This window comes from Odocoileus virginianus, chromosome 16, assembly GCF_023699985.2.
Source record: "Odocoileus virginianus isolate 20LAN1187 ecotype Illinois chromosome 16, Ovbor_1.2, whole genome shotgun sequence".
Lineage (NCBI taxonomy): Eukaryota > Metazoa > Chordata > Mammalia > Artiodactyla > Cervidae > Odocoileus > Odocoileus virginianus.
In genome coordinates, this window is record NC_069689.1 from 60601199 (window position 1) to 60622120 (window position 20922).

General features: G+C 47.7%; 1 protein-coding gene across 6 annotated transcripts; it reads left to right on the top strand.

Moving 5' to 3' along the window:
* The first annotated feature begins 10180 nt into the window (after positions 1–10180).
* On the top strand, positions 10181–20117 carry ARPIN (actin related protein 2/3 complex inhibitor). 6 transcript variants are annotated; one of them, XR_002316950.2, is made up of 7 exons: positions 10181–10404; positions 11649–11724; positions 15081–15213; positions 16211–16417; positions 16839–16958; positions 17032–17172; positions 17840–20117. XR_002316950.2 is itself a non-coding variant. In XM_020909342.2 (6 exons), exons 1-6 carry the CDS (start codon positions 10313–10315, stop codon positions 17846–17848), a joined length of 681 nt encoding a protein of 226 aa, XP_020765001.2. In that variant the 5' UTR covers positions 10184–10312; the 3' UTR covers positions 17849–20117. The 6 variants fall into 6 exon arrangements, 3 of the variants coding, with proteins under 3 accessions (XP_020765001.2, XP_020765002.2, XP_020765000.2); XR_002316949.2 differs by lacking the exon at positions 10181–10404 and adding an exon at positions 10668–11023; XR_002316951.2 differs by lacking the exon at positions 10181–10404 and adding an exon at positions 10669–11023 and having other exon boundaries at positions 17059–17172.
* The last annotated feature ends 805 nt before the right edge of the window (positions 20118–20922 follow it).

Here is a 20922-nt window from a genome sequence, read left to right on the forward strand (position 1 = left end):
AATGATGTAAAGTAATTAGCCTTCAACTAATAAAAATAAATGGGAAAAAAAAAAAGACAGCAGGCCCTGATTACACATCCTGTACCTGTCTGGGGCTGGCACCAGGGAGGGTGAAAAAAAAAAAAAAGGATTAATATGAAGACTAGATAAAGAACCTCTACAACTCAACAACAACAACAAAAACCTACCCAATAAAACATGGGCAAATGGGAATTGCCTGGAGGTCCATTAGTTAGGTTAGTGGTTAGGACTCCGTGCTTTCACTGCTGGCGCCTGGATTCAAACCCTGGTCAGGGAACTAGATCCCTCATGCCGCAACTAAGACCTTGGCACAGCCAAATAAATAGTAAAGAAATAAATGTTTTTAAAATGGTTAACACATTAAATTTTATGTGATGTGTATTTAACCACAATTTTTTTTTTTAATGGAAAAAAGCAAAGCAATTGTAAGCTTGAAATTCAGGATGGTGTGTACTTTTGGTTTGGATGGGGATGGGAAAGGTGAGGAGCCAACTAGTTATAGGTAATATTCTAGCTCCGTGGTGGATTCGTGGGAGTTCATTACAGAAATGCCTACATAAACAAATCAAAGTAAATAAAATGAAAATGATCATGCATGGACTAAACAATGATAGTGTGTTCTTATCTAAGAATTAAAATCTAAATACATGCATTTGAGGTCCAAAAAATAAAAATCATCTTTAAAATGCACTTCAAGCAAAAAGAAGAGACTGTAAATCACTCCCTATTTACTATTGGAATATTTTTGCAGCCCTTCTATATGTGTGTGTGTATATACATACATATATTTATGCTAACACTAGAAAATGGAACACTCTCCTTTGTACTTTTATTTTTCACCTAACGATAAGTTGATAACATATTTGCATGTCATTAAATATTTAAGAGTATTTTAAATATAGTCATAAAATTCCATTGTATAGTTATACCATAGTCTATTTAAACAAATTAATATTGTTAGAATTTAAATCGCTCCTAAAATTTCCCTATTAGTAACATGTTGGATTTAATATCCTGGTAGTTAATCTTTGTACCTATTTTTTCATTTGTTTTTTTGGATTTTTTTTTTTTCTTTTTGGCCACGCCAACTGGCTTGGGGCATTTTAGTTCCCCAGCCAGGGACTGAGCCCAGGCCACTGCAGTGAAAGTGCTGAGTCCTAACTACTGGGCTGACGGAATTCTCTTTGTACCTGTTCTTAACTCTCTCCTCTGAGGAAATTCATAGACATTAAATAGCTGAGGCAAAGATACAGGAAAAAATTTAAGGACTTTGATATCAAAAAAAGTTCCATGATCCTTCAGGAAGGTTTACCAAGACTCATTCCCACCAATAAAATAAACAAACAATACACAAGTCCATTTTCTCATATCGTCATCAGCTCTGAGCTTTATGAGTTTTTAAATCCTTCCTTAAAAGTCTTATTTCCCTGAAGTTTTAATTTGCAATTTGATTACAACTGACATTGAATATTAAGATGTTTTCATAGCTTAAAAATTAACTAGTTTTTAATTGAAAAAGTAATTCATGTACCTGGTAAAAATATCGAACAGCATAAAAAGATACACTGTGAAACATGTCTCCTTCCCACCTTGGACCGCAGTCCCCTCGCTGAGCAGCCACTAAGACCAGTTTCTTGTTTCTCCTTCCCAAAATATAATGTACATAAGCAAGCACACATGTAAGAAGAAATGCGTTTATGTACAACCATATTCTCCTTTCTATAAGCCAATGAGAGGGACTTCCCTGATGGTCCAATGGCTAAGATTCTGTACTCTCAATACAGGAGGTCTGCATTTGATCCCTGATTGGGGAACTAGATGTCACAACTGAAAGAGGCCAAGAAGCCCTTTCAACTATGTTTCATCACAATCTGAACAGGGAGAGAAAGGAGGAAGAATTTGTCTGCCAGCTGCTGTTCCCCATTGGTCAAAGATTCTCTCCACAGTGTTCGCCCCTCTGCATTTAAGGGCTATACAAGCCCTGGTGCCCAGAGGGCCCCGCTGCCTCGTGCTTCAGCCTCAACAAGGACGCCCCAGGATAAGAGTGGGGGACAAGTGACACAGGAGCATCTGAGGCTCTGTTGGGCTGTACCCACATGAAGTGAGTCAAAGCACTCGTGGTTTGTTGCTATAGCAACAGCTGGAACAGAACAAGAGGCCAAAGTCCCCAGAGACTGGTGGGGCGGAAGGTCCAAGCCTAGCACAGACACTCAGGTCTGCTCGGGCTGCCCCCCACCCACCTTGACTGTCATACTGCAGCATGGGGTCTCCATTTCTGTTTTTCTTTTGGCCAAACCACATGGCATGTGGGATCTTAGTTTCCCGACCAGGGATCGAACCCATGCTCCCTGCAGTGGAACTGCCCAGGAAAGTTCCAGACATGAGAAAAGATTCCTTAGTCTTAGAGTTGCCTTCAAGGTGGTGGCCAGCCTCAGTCCCTGAGTCCCAGTAAAAGCCCCTGAAAAGACTTTTACTTCGGAGTCTAGTTTCCTGGTGGTACCCATGTATCTACTCCCACCAACCCCATGGGGCCTCTGAAAGATACTGACTGGTGGCCGTGTTCTTCCTCAGTGTCCCTGGGCCTTCCTGGGCCTAGTCAGATGGTGGGTGCTCAGTCTTACATAGTGAATTCCTTCTGATATTCTCCTCTCCCTGAGCCTTGTAATCACCTTGTCAAGGTGTGTGTCAAGGAGGTTCTGGCATCTCCACCTCATTGTCATGTACAAGTTTTGTAGCCATCTTCACATACAATTAAGACCAGCTCCAGGGCTTCCCTGGTGGCTCAGTGGTAAAGAACCCGTCTGCCAATGCAGGAGACATGAGTTCAATCTCTGGGTCGGGAAGATCTCATATGCCAGCGAGCAACTAAGCCTGTGCTCTGGAGCCCACATGCCCAACAACTGAAGCCCATGCTCCACAACAAGAGAAGCCACCACAATGAGAGGCCTGCACCCCGCAACTAGAGAGTAGCCCCTGCTCACCACAACTAGAGAAAAGCCCACGCAGCAACCAAGTCCTGGTACAGTCAAAAACAAACAAATAAATTATTTAAAAAAAAAAGACCATCTCCAGGTATCTTCTGGAGAAGGCAATGGCACCCCACTCCAGTACTCTTGCCTGGAAAATCCCATGGACGGAGGAGCTTGGTGGGCTGCAGTCCATGGGGTCGTGAAGAATCGAACACGACTGAGCGACTTCACTTTCACTTTTCACTTTCATGCATTGGAGAAGGCAATGGCAACCCACTCCAGTGTTCTTGCCTGGAGAATCCCAGGGATGGTGGAGCCTGGTGGGCTGCTGTCTATGGGGTTGCACAGAGTCAGACACGACTGAAGTGACTTAGCAGCAGCAGCCAGGCATCTTCACTATAATTTTGAAGGCCATCTCGCAGGCAAATACCACATGGCAAGACATTCTCTCAGGACTTCCCTGGTAGTCCAGTGGTTAGGACTCCACACTTCCAATGCAAAGGGCATGGATTTGGTTCCTGGGAACTAAGATCCTGCATGCTGCATGGCACAGCCAAAAATACATACGTTCTCTCCAACCTAGCCATATGTTACTCCCCCTGGTCGATCACCTCGGATCCACTGCCACACAGCTTCCCTTTGTTCCAGATGGCGCATGTGGACCAGGTCCTGCGATTCCTCGGGTGAGTCAGCTGAGCCTCTAGGAGGAGGGACTGTGTAACCTCTTGCTCAGGTTGTGGTGAGTCCTGATTCTCATTATGGGCCTGGAGACAGTGAGTGGTGATGGAGGCAGATCGTAAGAAAAGCAAATGACATCTTGCGAGGCATCTGCTTCCAGTGAGGTCTGCACACTGTCTCCAGATTCCGGTGACAGGGGGCTGCTTCTGCTGGTCAGGAACACTCCTGGGAATCTGTGGGATCAAGGTTTCCATTTTCATCCACCCAACACCCCCACCCCAGAGTCCCATGCTTTTCTGAGCGGAGCCTGATTTTGACAGGAGATTTGTCAAAGCTACCCATTCAGCCTCCTCTGGCAGTGTGGGCACCCTTACAATCAGCTGCTGAGCCTGACTTTTAGCAGTTGGCCCTGAAGCTGCAGGAGATGAGAGTCTCCTTAAAAACTGCCCTAAAACTCTAGCGGCTCTTACACCATCTTAAGTTGGCTGTGAGCTACTCGAAGCCTATCGGTTTTTTTTGGCAAGGTTTCTTATGCTCTTACTAAAAGCCAGCCTATTCTACATTTCTTATAATTATCATTGCCGACATACCATCAAATACTGTGTTCTGTTCTCCAGCTCAATCTCCCCTTTCACTTGCACCTCACCCCCAATTAACCCCAGACAAAAACCTCAGTCATTCTGATGCCACTTCATGACAAAGGTTATTACCACCACCCACTTACCGTGATCAGTATTGTCCCTACTGCTGTCAGAACAATAGGAAATCCAGTGTCACAATCCTATCCTTTTGTGGGATCTTAGTTCCCTAACCAGGAACTGAACCCTCACTGGCAGCACGGAGCCTTAACTACGGACAACCAGGAAAGTCCCCATGGTCCTATCCTGAAAGTCTTCTTTTCAGGATCACCCTTGGGACCAACTGTCTCTGGGAGCAAGGGGCGCAGTGTGGCCTTGAGGTGACCTATGGGGCATTGTTTCTGCATGAAGTCAGTTGGAGCCCAGGTGGAGCTGGATCACCATGGAGGGGCTAGGACAGGACAGGTCAAAGACACTGGAGGCTGCAAGGCTCTGATATGGCATTGAGAGATGTCTGCCTCAAAGGCTCAGCATAGATTTTCTTTCCAAACTAGGTTTACCCCATTTGCATGTATTGATTCGATGTGATGGATAGGTTTAGTTCTCGTTCTGGCATCCTGTTTTACCTTACGCTTTCCTCTCTTGAGTGCTCCCTTTGTTTTGCATCTTTTGCTCTGTGGTGGTGTGTATGTGTGTTTTCTTCAGGCTATTTCACAGCATTGGTAGTAATTGAGCACACTATTTCTTCTGGAACCCCCAGACTTTGTCAGGACAAGATGTGTCTGATATTCTAAAATGTGATCTCAGGCATAAAAGCCAAGAATCCACACACACTCTGCCTCCTGGTTTGTTTTACTGTTACATATTTGTGCCCAATGGAAATCCTGATAAATCCTATTTTTTGCTTTCCATCAAAGGATAAAAAGAAATTTGGTGTGTTTATGACTACATGAACAGCTTTAGTGAGAACACTCCCCAAAGTGCTTCCATTTTGAGTAGGGTTTGTTGTTGTTGTTGTTGTTTTTCTTTTTTTTTTTCCTGGCCACTCTGCACAGCTTGTAGGATCTTAGTTCCTCCACCAGGAACTGAATTGAACCCACCAGGCCCACGGCAGAGAGAGCATGGAATCCTAACCACTGGACCACCAGGGAATTCCCTTGATTAGGGTAAATGAGAACTAAATCCTTTGCTTACAATTTTACCTGTCTGCTAAGTGGAAGAATTCTCTTCGCAGAAGCTTCTGGCTCCTTAGTTTTACATTTTGTTCCCCGACACTCCCCACAGTCGGAGCATGTTTTCCTGTGATGGGACCCCTTGACCTTCTCCCTGATGTCACCCACTTTGTGCCCTATACCAGATGCATCATCACAGAGGGTGGCAGGGCACTCCTACACCAGGACAGCTGTCGAAAACTGAATTATAGATGGGAAGGACTACAGACCACATAAATTTATTCTACAAAACCCAAACTAGATGTATCTCATGTCAGCTTTCACTCCATTATCTGACATAAGGCAAATAAAAATTTGGGCAAAAGGAGGTAGTGTTCTTAATTGACTACACCAAAATTGCCTTCTTACCTATGAAAACAAAAGCAGATACCCACATGAACACCTTGTTAGGGAACTTCAAACCCTCCTTAAAAGAGACCATGGAACTGAGGAAACTTAAACTATCTCTATGTTGTACCTTGTGTGTGCACAGTTGTGTCCGACTGCTTCCAACCCCATGGACTGTAGCCTGCCAGTGCCTCTGTCCATGGAATTATCCAGGCAAGAATACTGGAGTGGGTTGCCATTTCCTCCTCCAGGGGATCTTTCCAACCCAGGGATTGAACATGAGTCTCCTGAATTGGCAGGTGCATTCTTTACCACTGAGCCACCTCGGAATCCTTATGCTGTACCTCATGGTCTATAACTTAATATAGAGTCATTGATAACCCACAAATAATTGTAAGAAAGTCCAATGAAGCTCTTTTTTTCCCCCATGATGACTGATGCTTTTTAAGGAAACAAATATCAGAACTTAAAATACATTTTTTTTTTTCTTGTTCTTTTTGGTTCCCCATCTTGCTGGTGCGTGGTCAGCTGACTGCTGATGGGATGAAGTCACAGAGCTCAATAAGCAGATTACCCTTCCTAAGAAAGGATTTCCAACAGTGCAGTCTAATAGGACTTTCTGCAATGATGGAAAGGTTCTTATCAGAACTGTCCTACATGGTAGTCATTGATCACATGTTGCTAGCTTTTAAGCCCTTGAAATGTAGCTAGTGAGACTGAAGAATTGAACTTTACATTTTGATTAGGTTTAATTAACTAAAAAATCCAGATGTTCAAGCTGGATTTAGAAGAGGCAGAGGAACCAGAGGTCAAATTACGAACATCCGTTGGAACATAGAAAAACCAACAGAATTCCAGAAAAACATCTACTTCTGCTTTACTGACTACGCCAAAGCCTTTGACTGTGTAGATCACAACAGACTGTGGAAAATTCTTAAAGAGATAGGAATACAAGACCACCTTACCTGCCTCCTCAGAAATCTGTATGCAGATCAAGAAGCAACAGTTAGAATTGGACATGGAACAACAGACTGGTTTCAAATTGGGAAAGGAGTATTTCAAGGCTGTATGTTGTCACCTTGCTTATTTAACTTATATGCAGAGTACATAATGCGAAATGCCAGACTGGATGAAGTACAAGCCGGAATCAAGATTGCTAGGAGAAATATCAATAACCTCAGACATGCAGATGATACCACCCTTATGGCAGAAAGTGAAAAGGAACTAAAGAGCTTCTTGATGAAAGTGAAAGAGGAGAGTGAAAAAGCTGGTTTAAAGCTCAACATTCAAAAAACTAAGATCATGGCATCCGGTCCCATCACTTCATGGCAATAAGATGGAGAAACAATGAAAGCAGTGAGAGACTTTATTTTCTTGGGCTCCAAAATCATTGTAGATGGTGACTGCAGCCATGAAATTAAAAGATGCTTACTCCTTGGAAGAAAAGCTATGACCAACCTAGACAGCATATTAAAAAGCAGAGACATTACTTTGCCAACAAAGGTCCATCTAGTCAAAGTTATGTATGTTTTTTTTCCAGTAGCCATGTATGGACGTGAGAGTTGCTCAGAAAGTATGCTCAGAGTATGCTGAGAAAGCTGAGTGCCGAAAAATTGATGTTTTTGAACTGTGTTGTTGGAGAAGACTCTTGAGAGTCCCTTGGACTGCAAGGAGATCCAACCAGTCCATCCTAAAGGAAATCAGTCCTGAATATTCATTGGAAGGACAGATGTTGAAGCTGAAACTCCAATACTTTGGCCACCTGATGCAAAGAACTGACTCATTTCAAAAGACCCTGATTCTGGGAAAGATTGAGAGCAGGAGGAGAAAGGGACAACAGAGGATGAGATGGTTGGATGGCATCACTGATTTGATGGACATGAGTTTGAGCAGGCTCCGGGAGTTGGTGATGGACAGGGAAGCCTGGAGTGCTACAGTCCATGAGGTTGCAAAGAGTCAGACACGACTGAGCGACTGCACTGAACTAAAATTTAAATTTAAATAGCCACATATAGCTAGTGGCTCCCATAAAAGGCAGTGAAGATTTGGAGCCATTTAAGGAAAAAAATGATACAGAAAGGGGAAGGAGGTGGGGGGGTGGGGGGCGCAGTATTCTGGCCATGGGGCTGTGACCAACCTGAGAATATTTTGGTTGGTTTGTTTTTTAAATCATTTTATTCAGGTTTGTCTGTTGCCCCTTGGTGCAGCATGTGGTATCTTAATTCCCTAACCAGGGATTGAATCTGAGTCCCCTGCATTGGAAGCACAGGGTCCTAACCACTGGAGCACCAGGAAGTCCCCAGGTATGACTGACATACAAAAAGCTGTACATATTTAAGGTATACACCTCATGAGCTTGGAGATAAGTATACAGTCATGAAACCATCACTACAAGCTATGCTGTAAACATTGTCATCTCCAAGTTTCCTCAAGTCTTATTATTTTGTAGTGTGCGTGTGTTTGTGTGTGTGTAAGAACATTCAGTGTAAGATCTACCCACAGTTAATGTTTAAATATATAACACAATATTGTTAACTATAGGCACCTTGTAGTTATAGATCTCCAGGTATTATTCATCTTGTACACCTAAAACACTGTGCCCTTTGACTACTACCTGCCTGTTTCTCCCTCCCCCTTTCAGACCCTGACAGCCTCTCCACTCTCTGTTTCTATGAGTCTGATTATTTTAGATTCCCCATGTAAATGAGATCATGCACTACTTGGCTTTTTGTACCTGGCTTCTTTCATTTCTAGGTTCATCCATTTTGCGGCAAATGGCAGGCTTTCCTTCTTTTTTCCAACCCAAATAATATTCCATAGTATGCATATACCACATTTTCCTTTTCCATTCATCCACTGATGGACATTTAGGTTGCTTCTACTTTTTGGCTGTTGTGAAAGAAACATGGGCATGTGGACATTCCTTTGATGTCTTGCTTTCAGTTTCCTTGTGCATATACCCAGAAGTGAGATTGCTGGATCATTTGGTGGTTTTCTTTTTAATTTCATGAGAAACTTCCATAATGTCTTCCATAGTGGCTGTACCAATTTACATTCCCATCAATGCCATACAAGGGTTCCCTTTTCTTCACATCCTTGCTAACACTTACCTTTTTTTTTTTTTTTTGATAATAGCCATTCTAACAGGTGTGAGGTGATACCTTATTGTGGTTTTGGTTTGCGTTTTTCTGATCATTAGTGATACTGAGCCGGTTTTCATACATCTTTTGTCCATCTGTATGTCTTCTTTGGAGAAATATCTATTTAGTTCATTGACCTATTTTTAAAAATCATTTCCCTCGACTTTTCTATTGAGTTATGTGAGTTCCTTACATCAGCCTGGGGAATTTTTGTTTTTTTTCGGTTTGAAAACTGATTTTATTTACCAGCTATGTGATTTTGGTTTAGTGACAAATTTTATTTTTTTAAAAATTTTTATTGGAGTATAGTTGATTTACAATGTTGTGTTAGTTTCAGGTGTACGGCAAAGTGAACCAGTTCACATACACATCTAGCCACTCTTTTTGAGATTCTTTTTCTACGCCGGTCATTAGAGTATTGCCGAGAGTTCCCTCTGCTCTACAGTAGGTCCTCGCTAGTTATCTATTTTATACATAGCAGTGCACAGCGTGCGTGCTTAGTCGCTCAGTAGCGTCAGACACTTTGCGACCCTGTGCACTGCAGGACCCGCCAGGCTCCTCAGTCCATGGAATTCTCCAGGCCAGAATACTGGAGCGTGTTGCCATTTCCTTCTCCAGGGGATCCTCCCAATTCAGGGATCGAATCTGCGTGTCCCGCATTGGCGCAGGGTTCTTTACTACTGAGCCACCAGGGAAGTCATTAAACCCTTACAACCCCTCTGATTTGACCCCGTTTCACAGAGTAAGAAGCTCAGAGAGGTTGAGGCACTTGCCCAAGCTCACAGAGCACGGATTCCAGCCTTGGCAGGTCAGCGGATCTGACACCCAAGCCTAGGCTCCTTCGTGACAGATCCCAAGAACCCCTCCCTCGGCCACTGTAGACCTCACCTGGGCAAAAAGAGCAGGAAGGCACTCTTCACCGAGCCGCCTCAGGGGCCGTTCCCTTTTTCCTATTTCTGCTCTCTGGAAACGCATCCTATCAGAGCTGATCCTATGGGCTCTCTGAGCCTCGATTTCCCCATTTGTGCATGGAGGGAGTAGGGGCCTCCCACTAGTAACAAGGACGAGGGAAAGAAAAGAGAAGAGAGTGGCTCTCTCCCTCATCCCACCCCTACCTCCGGGCTAAGGCCCCAGCCCGGTCCTCCCGGAAGCCCACTTCCCACCAAGCAAGGTCCTGCGGACAGGAATGGGGCTCGGCCCCTTTAAATCCCGCGCGGGAACGCCCGGGGCCGGGCCGCGCAGCCCCGGATCGGCCGCCGGGAATTGCCGGCCTCCGCGCGTCCTCCGGAAGCTTCCCCTCGCGCTGCCCCAGCCCCGCGTAGCCGCTCGGTTCGCCAGCCCTCGAGCGCGCCGCGGCCGTGGGGAGGATGAGCCGCATCTACAACGATAGCGCCCTCCGCAACAAGGCGGTGCGGAGCGCGCGGCTGCCGGGGCCCTGGGACCCCGCCGCCCACCAGCGGTAGGCTCCGCCCGCGTCTCCCCACCGCCTCCCGGCCCGGCCTCCGTCGGCTCGCGAGCATCTGCTTTGAATCCGGGCTCCCTGATTGCGCGCGGGGGTTGGGGTGGGGGTGGGAAGAAAGGCGGGGCTCTCCGAAGACCTCCAGGGCCTCGGGATCGTCTCTCACAGAGCTCCCCTCGGAACGCACCTCGGAGACACCGATCGGCGTGACGCTCACGGACGGTCGGTCTCGACTCCCAAACGGCTCTCAAAAGGCGGTGCTTATTCACCTCCACCTTTGTCTCTACCCCGCCCCGCTGACTCCACGCGCCACCACTTGCCCTTGCCTTGTCTTCAGGCCTTTGCACAGGCTGCCCCCCAGCTCCAGCAGGACAGTGTCCTTAGGGACGTGGACAGCGGGTGGGAGTCGGCCTGGAAGGGTTGGGGGAGCGCAAGGCCTGCCCGGAGGCGTGTTGTATCATGAGGGCCCAGCCCTGCCATTATGGACGCGGAGGTTATGAGAACGAATGGACCATTCCATTTGCAATGGCCAAACCCAAAGAAAGGAGTTTGAGCAAACTCGGGGAGATGGTGAAGGACAGGGAAGCCTGGCGTGCTGCAGTCCATGGGGTCGCCAAAGGTCGGACACGACTTTAGCCACTGAACAACCAACAACCACCACCAAAGAATGAAGGGCTTAAGGGGGGTGGGTAGGGACAGGTAAGGTCCAGGGAGGTTTCATTTCATTCCCATCCCTTCAGTTGCCCCCACCCCTCTCCCATTTCCATGGTTCCAAAGGCGGAAGTCCCTAGGTTCTGCTTTTGTGAAAACTGGAATTGGGAAGGGAGGGTCCAGTTCCTCTCAATGAGGAACCCTGTGACCTTGGGCTTCTCAGGAAACGTCTGAGTCTGGGTTTCTCCATTCTAAAAATGGATAAGGAGAACAGAAATATGAAAGTGCTTTAAAACGGTGTAAAGGGAAGATACTTGATAGCAGCTTAGACCTTAGAACCCCACCCCCAAATTTGGTTAAGTAAAGTAAAGTTCTTTATATTTTGTAAACGCTTAATAGTTTACAAAGCACCTTCACGTATGTAGTCGTACGTCACCTCATAGAAGCGAGTGAGGTGGCTGTTACTCTTCTTTGGCGGATTTGAAGACTGAGGCTCTGGTTGCAGTAATGCCCTGCAGGTGGGGCCATTGCACTTGTGGTTCTTTCCTGGGGACGACAGAACCAGTGAAGCCCTCCTTCTCTCTCATCCTCAGGGGAGATGGTGTCCTGCTCGAGGGAGAATTGCTCGATGTATCCCGGCACAGCGTCTCGGATGCCCACGGCAGGAAGGTGAGGATGTTTCCCAGGGGGCGCCCTCAGGGCACTGGCTTCAGGGTTCCCACCCACCAGGGTACCTCCCTCTGGCTCTGCCAGTGCCAAGACTTGGGGTCCAGCTCTTTCCTTGTGGGGCTCACAGGGCAGGTAAAGGGTTGACTGGTAGATTGGCAACCAAAAGGGGCCACGGATGGAAGGGATCAGTAGGGCTGTGCTGGGTGGCAGACAGACCAGGGTTGGGGGTGGAGTGGGGACTGGGTTCTTGATGAGAAGACAGATGAGGCCCTAAACCAAGGGGTGTGTTTGGGGCGGGACTGGGAGGGCTGAGAGCAGATGGGGTGAGGTCAGTGGTTCAGGACTCAAGCTGTGGGTTCTGAGTGGGCTGGAAGGCCGTCTGAAGAGGTCCTGTCCTGATGGAACAGAACTAGAATGCTGGGAACTTCTCTGGGTAGGCAGGATGAGTGGCTCTGGGCTGAGGGCCTGGCCCCTCTGTTCTGGTCTGGTGGTTCCCACTGTTTCCAGACCTGATGAACAAGGTCAGAGCCAAAGTTACCTGCCTATATACGTGCGAGTGACCTTCTCCTTTGGGGTACCAGCTGTGTGGCTGGGAAATCATGTGTACCTTGAGTTGTTTGGAGTTGAATTACTTTAAATGTACTGTTGGAGTTTGCTTTCAGAAGGAGCCCTGAAGCAACTCCATTTGCAGAATGGTGAATATCTTAGCAGGGCTTTCGCATCCCTTTTTTTTTTTGGTCCACGTATAGCTTATTTTGCGGGGATTTTAGTTCCCTGACCAGGGATCAAACCCAGGTTCCCTGCAGTGGAAGCACGGAGTGCTAACCACTGTGCTGCCAGGGAATTCCCTTGCTCACCTTTTAATGTCCCTGTGTGGCTGGGTGTTCTGGAATGTTGGATTTTTATAAAGCAGGTCACCAGTGTGGACCTGGACATTCGTGTATGCATGAGTGTGGAGCCCTGAGGTGGGAGGAGGGTTGCTGTATTCTGGGCCTTTGTTTCCAGCTCAAATGTGAAGTCTGCCTTGCTCATACCACCTGGGGCTTCTAGTCCCCCGTCCATGCCCTTCTCTTCTTGTCCTCTCAGCCTCCTGGTGTCACACCCTGATGTATCATCCCTCATCTCAGGTATCCATGAACACATCTGGCTGGCATTCACCATCCCCTACTAGCAAGGGTTTCTTTCCTGAGCACTAGTTCTGAAAAGCTCTTTGGAAGAAAAGCCATGACAAACGTAGACAGCGTATTAAAAAGCAAAGACATCACTATGCTGACAAAGGTCCATATTGTCAAAGCTATGGTTTTTCCAGTAGTGTATGGATGTAGGAGTTGGATCTTAAAGAAGGCTGAGTGCTGAAGAACTGAGGCTTTCAAATTGTGGTGCTGAAGAAGACTCTTGAGAGTCCCTTCGACTGCAAGGAGATCAAACCAGTCAATCCTAAAGGAAATCAACCTTCAATGTTCATTGGAAGGACTGATGTTCAAGCCGAAGCTCCGTAACTTTGGCTACCTGATGCGAGGAGCCAACTCACTGGAAAAGACCCTACTCACTGGAAAAGACCCTGATGCTGGGAAATACTGAGGGCAGGAGTAGAAGGGGGTGACAGTGTGAGATGGTTAGATAGCATCACCAACTCAATGGACATGAGTTTGAGCAAACTCTGGGAGATGGTGAAGGAAGGGAAGCCTGGTGTGCTGCAGTCCATGGGGTTACAAAGAGTCAGACACAACTTAGTAACTGAACAACAAGTTCTAAATCTGTATCCCTCCTCCGTTCCAAATAACCCCACCCAGATGTACTGACCCACTTATCTCCTTGATCTCTAAACCTGAGCTCAGCAAGTTCCAGAGGCCTTGCAGCTACCTGGAGCCAGTTTCTCACCCACACCCCTCGTGAACCCTCAGCTTCCAGCTCAGCATGTTTCAGGCCAGGAGATGCTTTGCTTTGCCCTCCCTTCCTTAGCATGGGGGTCAGCAGAATGAGCACCCCAGTCTATAACCCCAGCCAGCCTGCCCAGCAGAGCCCAGCAGGAGCTGATGTGGGGCTGGACTGCCCCAGCTGTCCTCTGCAGGGTGTTCTCCAGTCCCTCTCCAAACCTTCCGTCTCCTCGCTCCTTGTTCCTAATGACAATCACTATATGCCCGCGACCACCAGCATGCAAGCCTCCAATCTCCTCCCCCGCGCCCCTAAGTGAGTAATGCTTGGTCCTACCGATTTCCTACCTTGATGATGTCACACCCCGCCTTCCATGTCCCCACATGGGCCCTTAGGAACTCAGCCTGTCCTGATTAAACCTTGCATCTCCTCTCCTGCCTTCTGGCTGCTCCTGGTGCCCATCCCTGCCCTGTAGCCTGCTGGTCTCCTCAAAGACATCTGTCATAGTCTAGGTGCTGTTCAGAAACCTTTCAGGATTCCCTCTGGTCCACCATGTAAAATCCAAACTACAGATGCCAACTCAAGGCCTGTCTTACATCATCCCCCGTGTGCTTCTGCAGCTCAGACTCCCATGAGGCTTCCAAGGCCCCTCCGTTGTTCAGACGTCCATGTGAGACCTTGCCTTTTATTTTCTGTACCTGTCCAGGCCTTTAAAATCCTTCCTACACCCTTCCTCGCACAGTTGCAGGTTTCTCCACACCATGAGAACTTGCCTTCCCTGTTTGTCCCAGGTGGTGGGTTCCTCTTCTTCAATCTCTAGTTTTTGTTTTGGATTATAGTGTTTATTTAAAATTTTCTTGATGTATATTTGACTTACAACGTGTCGTTGTAAGTTTTGATTAGGACAGCTGGCAGACAGCATGTATGGCACACTTCATGTTTACACTGTGCTTGCTCCTTTGTTCTCTCTTGAATCCTTACAACATGCCTGAAAGTAGACCTCGCGTTGTCTCCAGGCAACAGGGGAAACTGAGGCTAAGCGTCGCATGCTGCTGCAGAACCCACATTTGTTGGAAGGGGAACAGTGGCAGTCCTCACTCAGAACTCCATTTCAGTGCCCTTTTTGTGGCATCTTGGCTGCTACTTCTGCTTCGTGGTATTTGGGGTCCTTGGGTTATGGTTTTCTATTCTTTCTGGCTCTGACCGTGTGGAGGCTGTGGGGTTGGGCTCTGAACCTGCCCTCTTATGGACGTGTAGCCATGGTTCATCACGTGTGGCACATGCTCTACTAAACATGTGAATGAATGAATGAATATTGGGAGTGGGGGCCCTCTGGCCAGCTTGAATACCTTTTGGAGCCAAGGTGGGATTCTAGGGTAGAGAGTGAGGCTGGGGGGTTGCAGCCAGAGCATGTGGGGAGTGTGTGCGTTGTGGGGTGAAGGGAGTGAACAGCCCCTCATTCTCTCTCTGCTTGGCCCCAGGAGCGCTACTACGTGCTGTATATCCGGCCGAGTCGCATCCATCGCCGTAAGTTCGACCCCAAGGGAAACGAAATTGAGCCCAACTTCAGCGCCACCAGGAAGGTGAACACGGGCTTCCTCATGTCCTCTTACAGTAGGTACCCCCTGTCCTTCCTCCCCCGGGGCCATCCTTCACTGTGGCCTTCCTTTGCCTCCAGAGGTTTCTTAGGCGCCAGAAAGTGTCTTCTCAGCATGACTGAAGTCGGCGTCTGGTCTGAGGGCCATCTGGCTGGACTCTTCCTGCCCTCCGTTCACTCAGAGGGTCCCCAGTGCCCCGCCTCAGTGCTGAGGGCCTGGTGCCTTCCCAGTGTCTCCCGTCTCCTGCAGTCTGGTGGGATCATTCTCCCCACCCCCAAGCTGAGATCAGCAGATTTGGGACTTCCAGGGTAGGCAGTGAGAGGCTGTTGGAACCCTGGCTGAGCCCCTGCGCTCTGCCCAGGCCAGGATAAGCAGGCCAGTAGAGAATCTGAGGACCATCCAAGTTTGCTGCTGGTTCTAGCAGACCCCATCCCAGCCAGGGGAGACCTCTGCCTGGTCCCTGGGATGGCAGAATTGTGTGAAGGGCTTGAATCCTGCCTCGTCCGCTGACTAGCTGTGTAACCTTGGGCAAATTACTTAACCTCTCTAAGCCCTAGTTTTCTCATTTGTAAATAAGGACAGTAAAAACACTGATGCCTGCTGAGGGTTTGCAGTGTGCTGGGCCTCATGCTAAGCATTTTATATACACTAGATCTTTCTTTTATACCTTGTGTCAGTCCCATCGGGTAGGTACCATGTTTCACCCTATTTGTCAGGCACAGAGAGGTTAAGTAGCTTGCCTGTGGTCACACAGCATGTAAAGCAGATGTGCGCCAGGCAGCCTGGCTCCAGAGCCCTTACCCATAATCCCCTGCATGCGCTCCTTAATGAGCAGGGGCAGGAGGGGAGTGCGGGTGTTTGTGAGCAGGTACAACAGTCAGCCCTCAGCTGGCTTCTAAAGAGCCCTCCCAGGGTGCTTGCTGTTAAGTGGTAATGACCACCTCGTGCTGGTGGAAGCCCAGGGGGACAGCTGGCAGAGAGCATTTATCGCACACTTCACATTTACACTGCAGAGGTGGAAGCCAAGGGTGACTCGGACAGACTGACGCTCGAGGCGCTGAAGGGGCTGGTGAATAAGCCAGAGCTGCTTGCGCTGACAGACAGCCTCACCCCCGCTGAGACAGTAGCCTTCTGGATGCCCGAGTCAGAGATGGAGGCCATGGAGCTCGAACTCGGGGCTGGGGTACGGCTGAAAACTCGAGGCGACAGCCCCTTCCTGGGTGAGCAGTGCAGCCCTCGCTGTGGCCTGATGCCCCTGTATGGCCTGTGGGGGCTCCTGGCTTCCTTCCTGAGGATCCCCCACCCCTCCTGCTTAGGGCTCACAGAACAGGTCAGGTCCGGCCTCCCTGCAGACATGACTTCTTGAGATTGATTCCTCAGTTCCCTGGACAAGTGGCCTGGAGGGCAACAGCCTGGATGTTCTGGATCCTGGGGTGCTGCTCAATCCTCTGGTTCCTGTGGGTGACCTCTCCTATCTGGGGTCCCCTCCATGGGCTCCCTGAGCACCCTCAAGCCTAGAGGACCCCAGCAGAAGGGCTGGGCCCCGCTAGGTTTCCACTACATGGAGAGAGGCAAGACAGAATGAGGGAATTCTGAGGGAAAGGAGGAGAGTATGAGGGAATTCTGAACTTCTGCTTTCAGATTCATTAGCCAAACTCGAGGCTGGAACAGTGACCAAGTGTAATTTCGCTGGAGATGGGAAGACGGGAGCATCCTGGACGGACAACATCATGGCCCAAAAGTCTTCGGGGGGGGCTGCAAGTGAGACCCGAGAGCAGGGGGATGGCGCAGAGGATGAGGAGTGGGTAGGTCCAGGGAGATGACCGTGGACCAGGTGTTGGTGTGGTTTATCTCTTGGCAGGAGTTTTGTATGGACTGGTTGTGGCTGGGTGGTAGGAGAAAGAGACAGCAACTTAACTTTACTCCCAGCTTTGGTGGAATTCCTGAGTGTGAGCCTGATGAAATGCCCCTCAAGGTATGAAGGGACCTTTCTTCTTGGTGGGCCTGAACTGTGCCAATCAACAAGAGAGCCCCACAGATTTATAAAAGTAAGGAACAGAAAAAGGGAGCGCAGAGGGGAACCAAGGAGACTTAATGCCAGGAAGGCTCCAAATATTTCCACTTCAAGTGAATACATTAGCCGTGTTGAGCCACTGAATGAACATTTCCCCCCAGCTCTGTTCTGGGCTTCCTGCCCAGAGTGGCTGGAAGATGGCTGACTTGGACCTTAAAAGCTTTTTTGGCTCAAAAGGTCAGCCCCCTAGTTGATCCTTAACCGATTCACAGTTGATTTGGTTTTTTGAGCTGTATTTCACCCAAAGATTTGAATTGATGTCAAAAGACTCCCAAATTGAACATTTAAAACCAAGTCTCAGAAAAATGGGCTATCTAGCTGATGAAGTGAAGACATTAGCCAGAGAAAACAGGGCAGATAGAGAAAATGGATTCCCTTTTGTCTTAATAAAGTGAGTCTTGGACTATCAAATAATGAGAATTGCCAAGCTGGCTCCCTGGGCCAATGCTAATGAGATGAGGCCAAGGCAGGTAGCCGAGGGCTTGACCAGTACCACTTGATAGAACACTTGTTTGATGACAATAGAAGACGTTTATGAAATATACTGTTCATCTCTCTTTACCTCTAGGATGACTGAGGTCAAGGAGAGATGGGGTACCTCCAGGACCCACTGGCACCATTGAGCATTTCTTCCATCAACTTTCACTCTGAAGCTCAGGGGACCAGGTCCACCAAACCTTACCTGGTTCTTCCCTACAGCCGCTGTGGAATATACTCTTCGAACAAGCTCTGCTAAAATCAAATCTAAGGCCCCGATGTTAACCGTGGGGCACAAGGCTGTGGCTCGTGGAGGGTCCTTCCCTGGATGTGAGTCTAGCCTTCCCCAGACATTTTCATGGTGGCCCTTGCCCTGAGCGGCAGCCTTGTTTGTGGAGGCAGGCAGGGGGCAAGCCCCCCTGGGGCAATCAGAAGATCTGGACTTGCTGCAGAACTGGGGCGAATCCCTCATCTGTACGCAGAATGGCTCCGAGAAGTTAGCGGGGCCTCCTTCTGTCCTATTTCCTGCTTTCCTCCTGCAGCTGCCCTCCTCCCCAGTCCTCTGTGTTAGGGGCCTCTGCCCTCCTGCTCAAGCCTCCTCTCCCCTCATGCCCTTCTCGGCCCCCAGAACTGCCAGTTCTTTTTCTTCCTCTGGTTCTCTGCTACCTTTGGGGTTCCTGTCTCCCGATCTCCCTTGGCTGTTTTCCTGGGGATGATCTTTTTATAGAGGCTGAGCTCGTTCACAGGCATGGCCAGCTGGTCTCCTCTCTGACTCCCTCCACCAGGCCACAGGCCACATTTTGGATAACACCTTTTTTTCTTGTTTTGTACCTTGAGAATTTTTTATGAATGAGTAAAATTTCAGGAAAGGATTCCTCTACACTGACTGTTTTATTATTAGGTATAAACTGAGCAACCTCCCTATAAGAAGACAGCCATATCTTTTTTTTTTTTTTTTGGCCACACCACGCAGCATGTGGGATCTTAGTGCCCCGACCAGGGATCGAACCAACATCCTCTACATTGGAAGCTCAGAGTCTTAACCACTGGACCATCAGGGAAGTTCTAAAAGCCATATGCTTTTGATCATGAACATTATCTTGTGGGGTAATGTGCCCACATCCACATTGATGAAGAGATCAGGTGTTGAAATCCACATATCCTAAAAATGGGTAGGGACTTAGAATATAGGTCCTGCTTGCCTCAGGGAAAAGGGGGTGGTGGTAAACTAACGAAGTCCTCTAATGGGTCAAACACAACACTAGATGCTTTCCGTGATGATAATTATAGTCACTGACTGCAGAGGGCCTCTTGGTTCTAGTACTTGTGCCAAGCACTTGCAGTGTTTTACTTGTTACAACTATCCCAAGAGGCACAAGTGATTATTATCTCCATTTTTTTTCATATGGTTTTCATGGTTGAGGTCCCAGCATGTATTATGGTTCAACTTGTCATTTGCCTTCCTGTATATCTGAGCCTAGGCTCAACAATATGGCTGTGAGGCTTGGGATTAACACTTCATTTAGACTGACCGAAGTTACAGGTGGCTAGAGCGTTCCTGGGTCTCTTCTGTTCTTGCTGCCCTTGTCTCAGTTCACATCTTGTTCTCTCATTCCGGCTACTGTAGAAGCCGCTTCCCTAGTGTCCTGTGCCTGAATGGGGCTGGCTCACCATTGAGCATGCTGAGACCTCAAGCATGCGGTGGCCAGGGAGGGCTTGAACAGGAGGAGGACTGGGGACACTGACTTGGGGAGAGGCACCCAGGGAGGGCATCCTGCTGCCCAAAGGGTAGGGCAAGCTTCTGTGGGCGGGCCAACATCCTAAATAAGCAGGCACAGTGTCTCAATCGGGGAAGCCGGGGGCAACAGCTAGGCTCCGGGGTCTCAGCAGGTTGGGGACAGGCTTCTGGAAGGAAAAGGCCATCATGGCTGGAGCTCTGAGAGTGATGGGAGTGGAACTGCGTTGGAGGAGAGGCTGGAGGTCAGGCACGGCATCTTCAGCATGTTAAGTGTTGATGTTTTGGGACTTTATCCTTAATATCTTGGAAGCCAGTGATCCCAGGGAGAGTAATATGATCTGATTTGTATATTTCAAAGATTGCTTGACTGCAGAGAAACTGAAGGGAATGAGCCCAGATAGGAGATTGATGCCGTGGCGGGGGTGAGAGCCTAGAGTGATCTGGTCTACAGCAGCAGCAGGGGAGATGGGAAGATATTGAGGCAGGCAGGTGGAAAGGGACTTTGCAGCAAGAGAAGAGGGCCTCCAAAGCCATGGAGATAGGGGAGTGGCCTGACCTTGGAATATACAATTTCTGTACATGCTTACTGCACTATTATACCAACACATAAAATTTGATAATCCTTTTTCAACTGATGTTATATAACCATTGTCTATATTGTTACATAGTCTTCATACCATTGTTTTTAAGATTGATTGCCTTAATGAAGAGCCCCTGGTGGAGGTCATGGCAACCCACTCCAGTATTCTTGCCTGGAGAATCTTATGGACAGAGGAGCCTGGACAGGACTGAAGCAACTAAACAGCAGAAGCAGCCTGAATAGTTCTGTCATTTTCCAAAATTTGGTAATTAACTGATCCCTATTTGGAGCTGTGTCAAAAACTATTTTAAGCTACATAGTTCTCTCACCCACCTACCCCCCTCCCTGACTATATTTTGGGGGTTATTTCCTTAGGGATGGATTCCCAGGAGTTAGATTACTGGAAATCTAGGAATTCTTTGTAAAGATCTTGTCATATTGCCAGATTGCTTTACTAAATTATCTCACCAGCAAGGCAGAAAAGGACTATTTTCATGCTATTCTTGGCAGATTTGGATGTGATAATATTTTAACAATTGATATTGACAAGGTGAAAATAATACTTTAATTTTAAAGTTAATACTTTAATTAGCCTTTTCCCCCATTAATAGTGAGCTTAAATATATTTTTCATCTTTGTTTCCTAGATGTATATCCTTGTTTGTTATTCAGTTCCTTTGCCCATTTATTACTGAGGGGGAAGGTCTTTTGGGTTGGTCAGTTATATTTTAAATATAACCATTTTCCATTTTTTAAAAACTTTTCCATTAAAAAATTGATTTACAAACATAAAAATTTTATATGTTAATAGCTATGCTGATGCTGCTGTTTAGTTGCTAAGTCATGTCCAACTCTCT

Coding starts and splice junctions, on each gene's coding strand:
- ARPIN (XM_020909341.2), top strand. CDS start 10,911: ATGGACCATTCCATTTGCAATGGCCAAACCCAAAGAAAGGAGTTTGAG. Junction 11,725..15,080: donor CGGATGCCCACGGCAGGAAG/GTGAGGATGTTT, acceptor GCTTGGCCCCAG/GAGCGCTACTACGTGCTGTA. Junction 16,418..16,838: donor AGGCGACAGCCCCTTCCTGG/GTGAGCAGTGCA, acceptor TTCTGCTTTCAG/ATTCATTAGCCAAACTCGAG.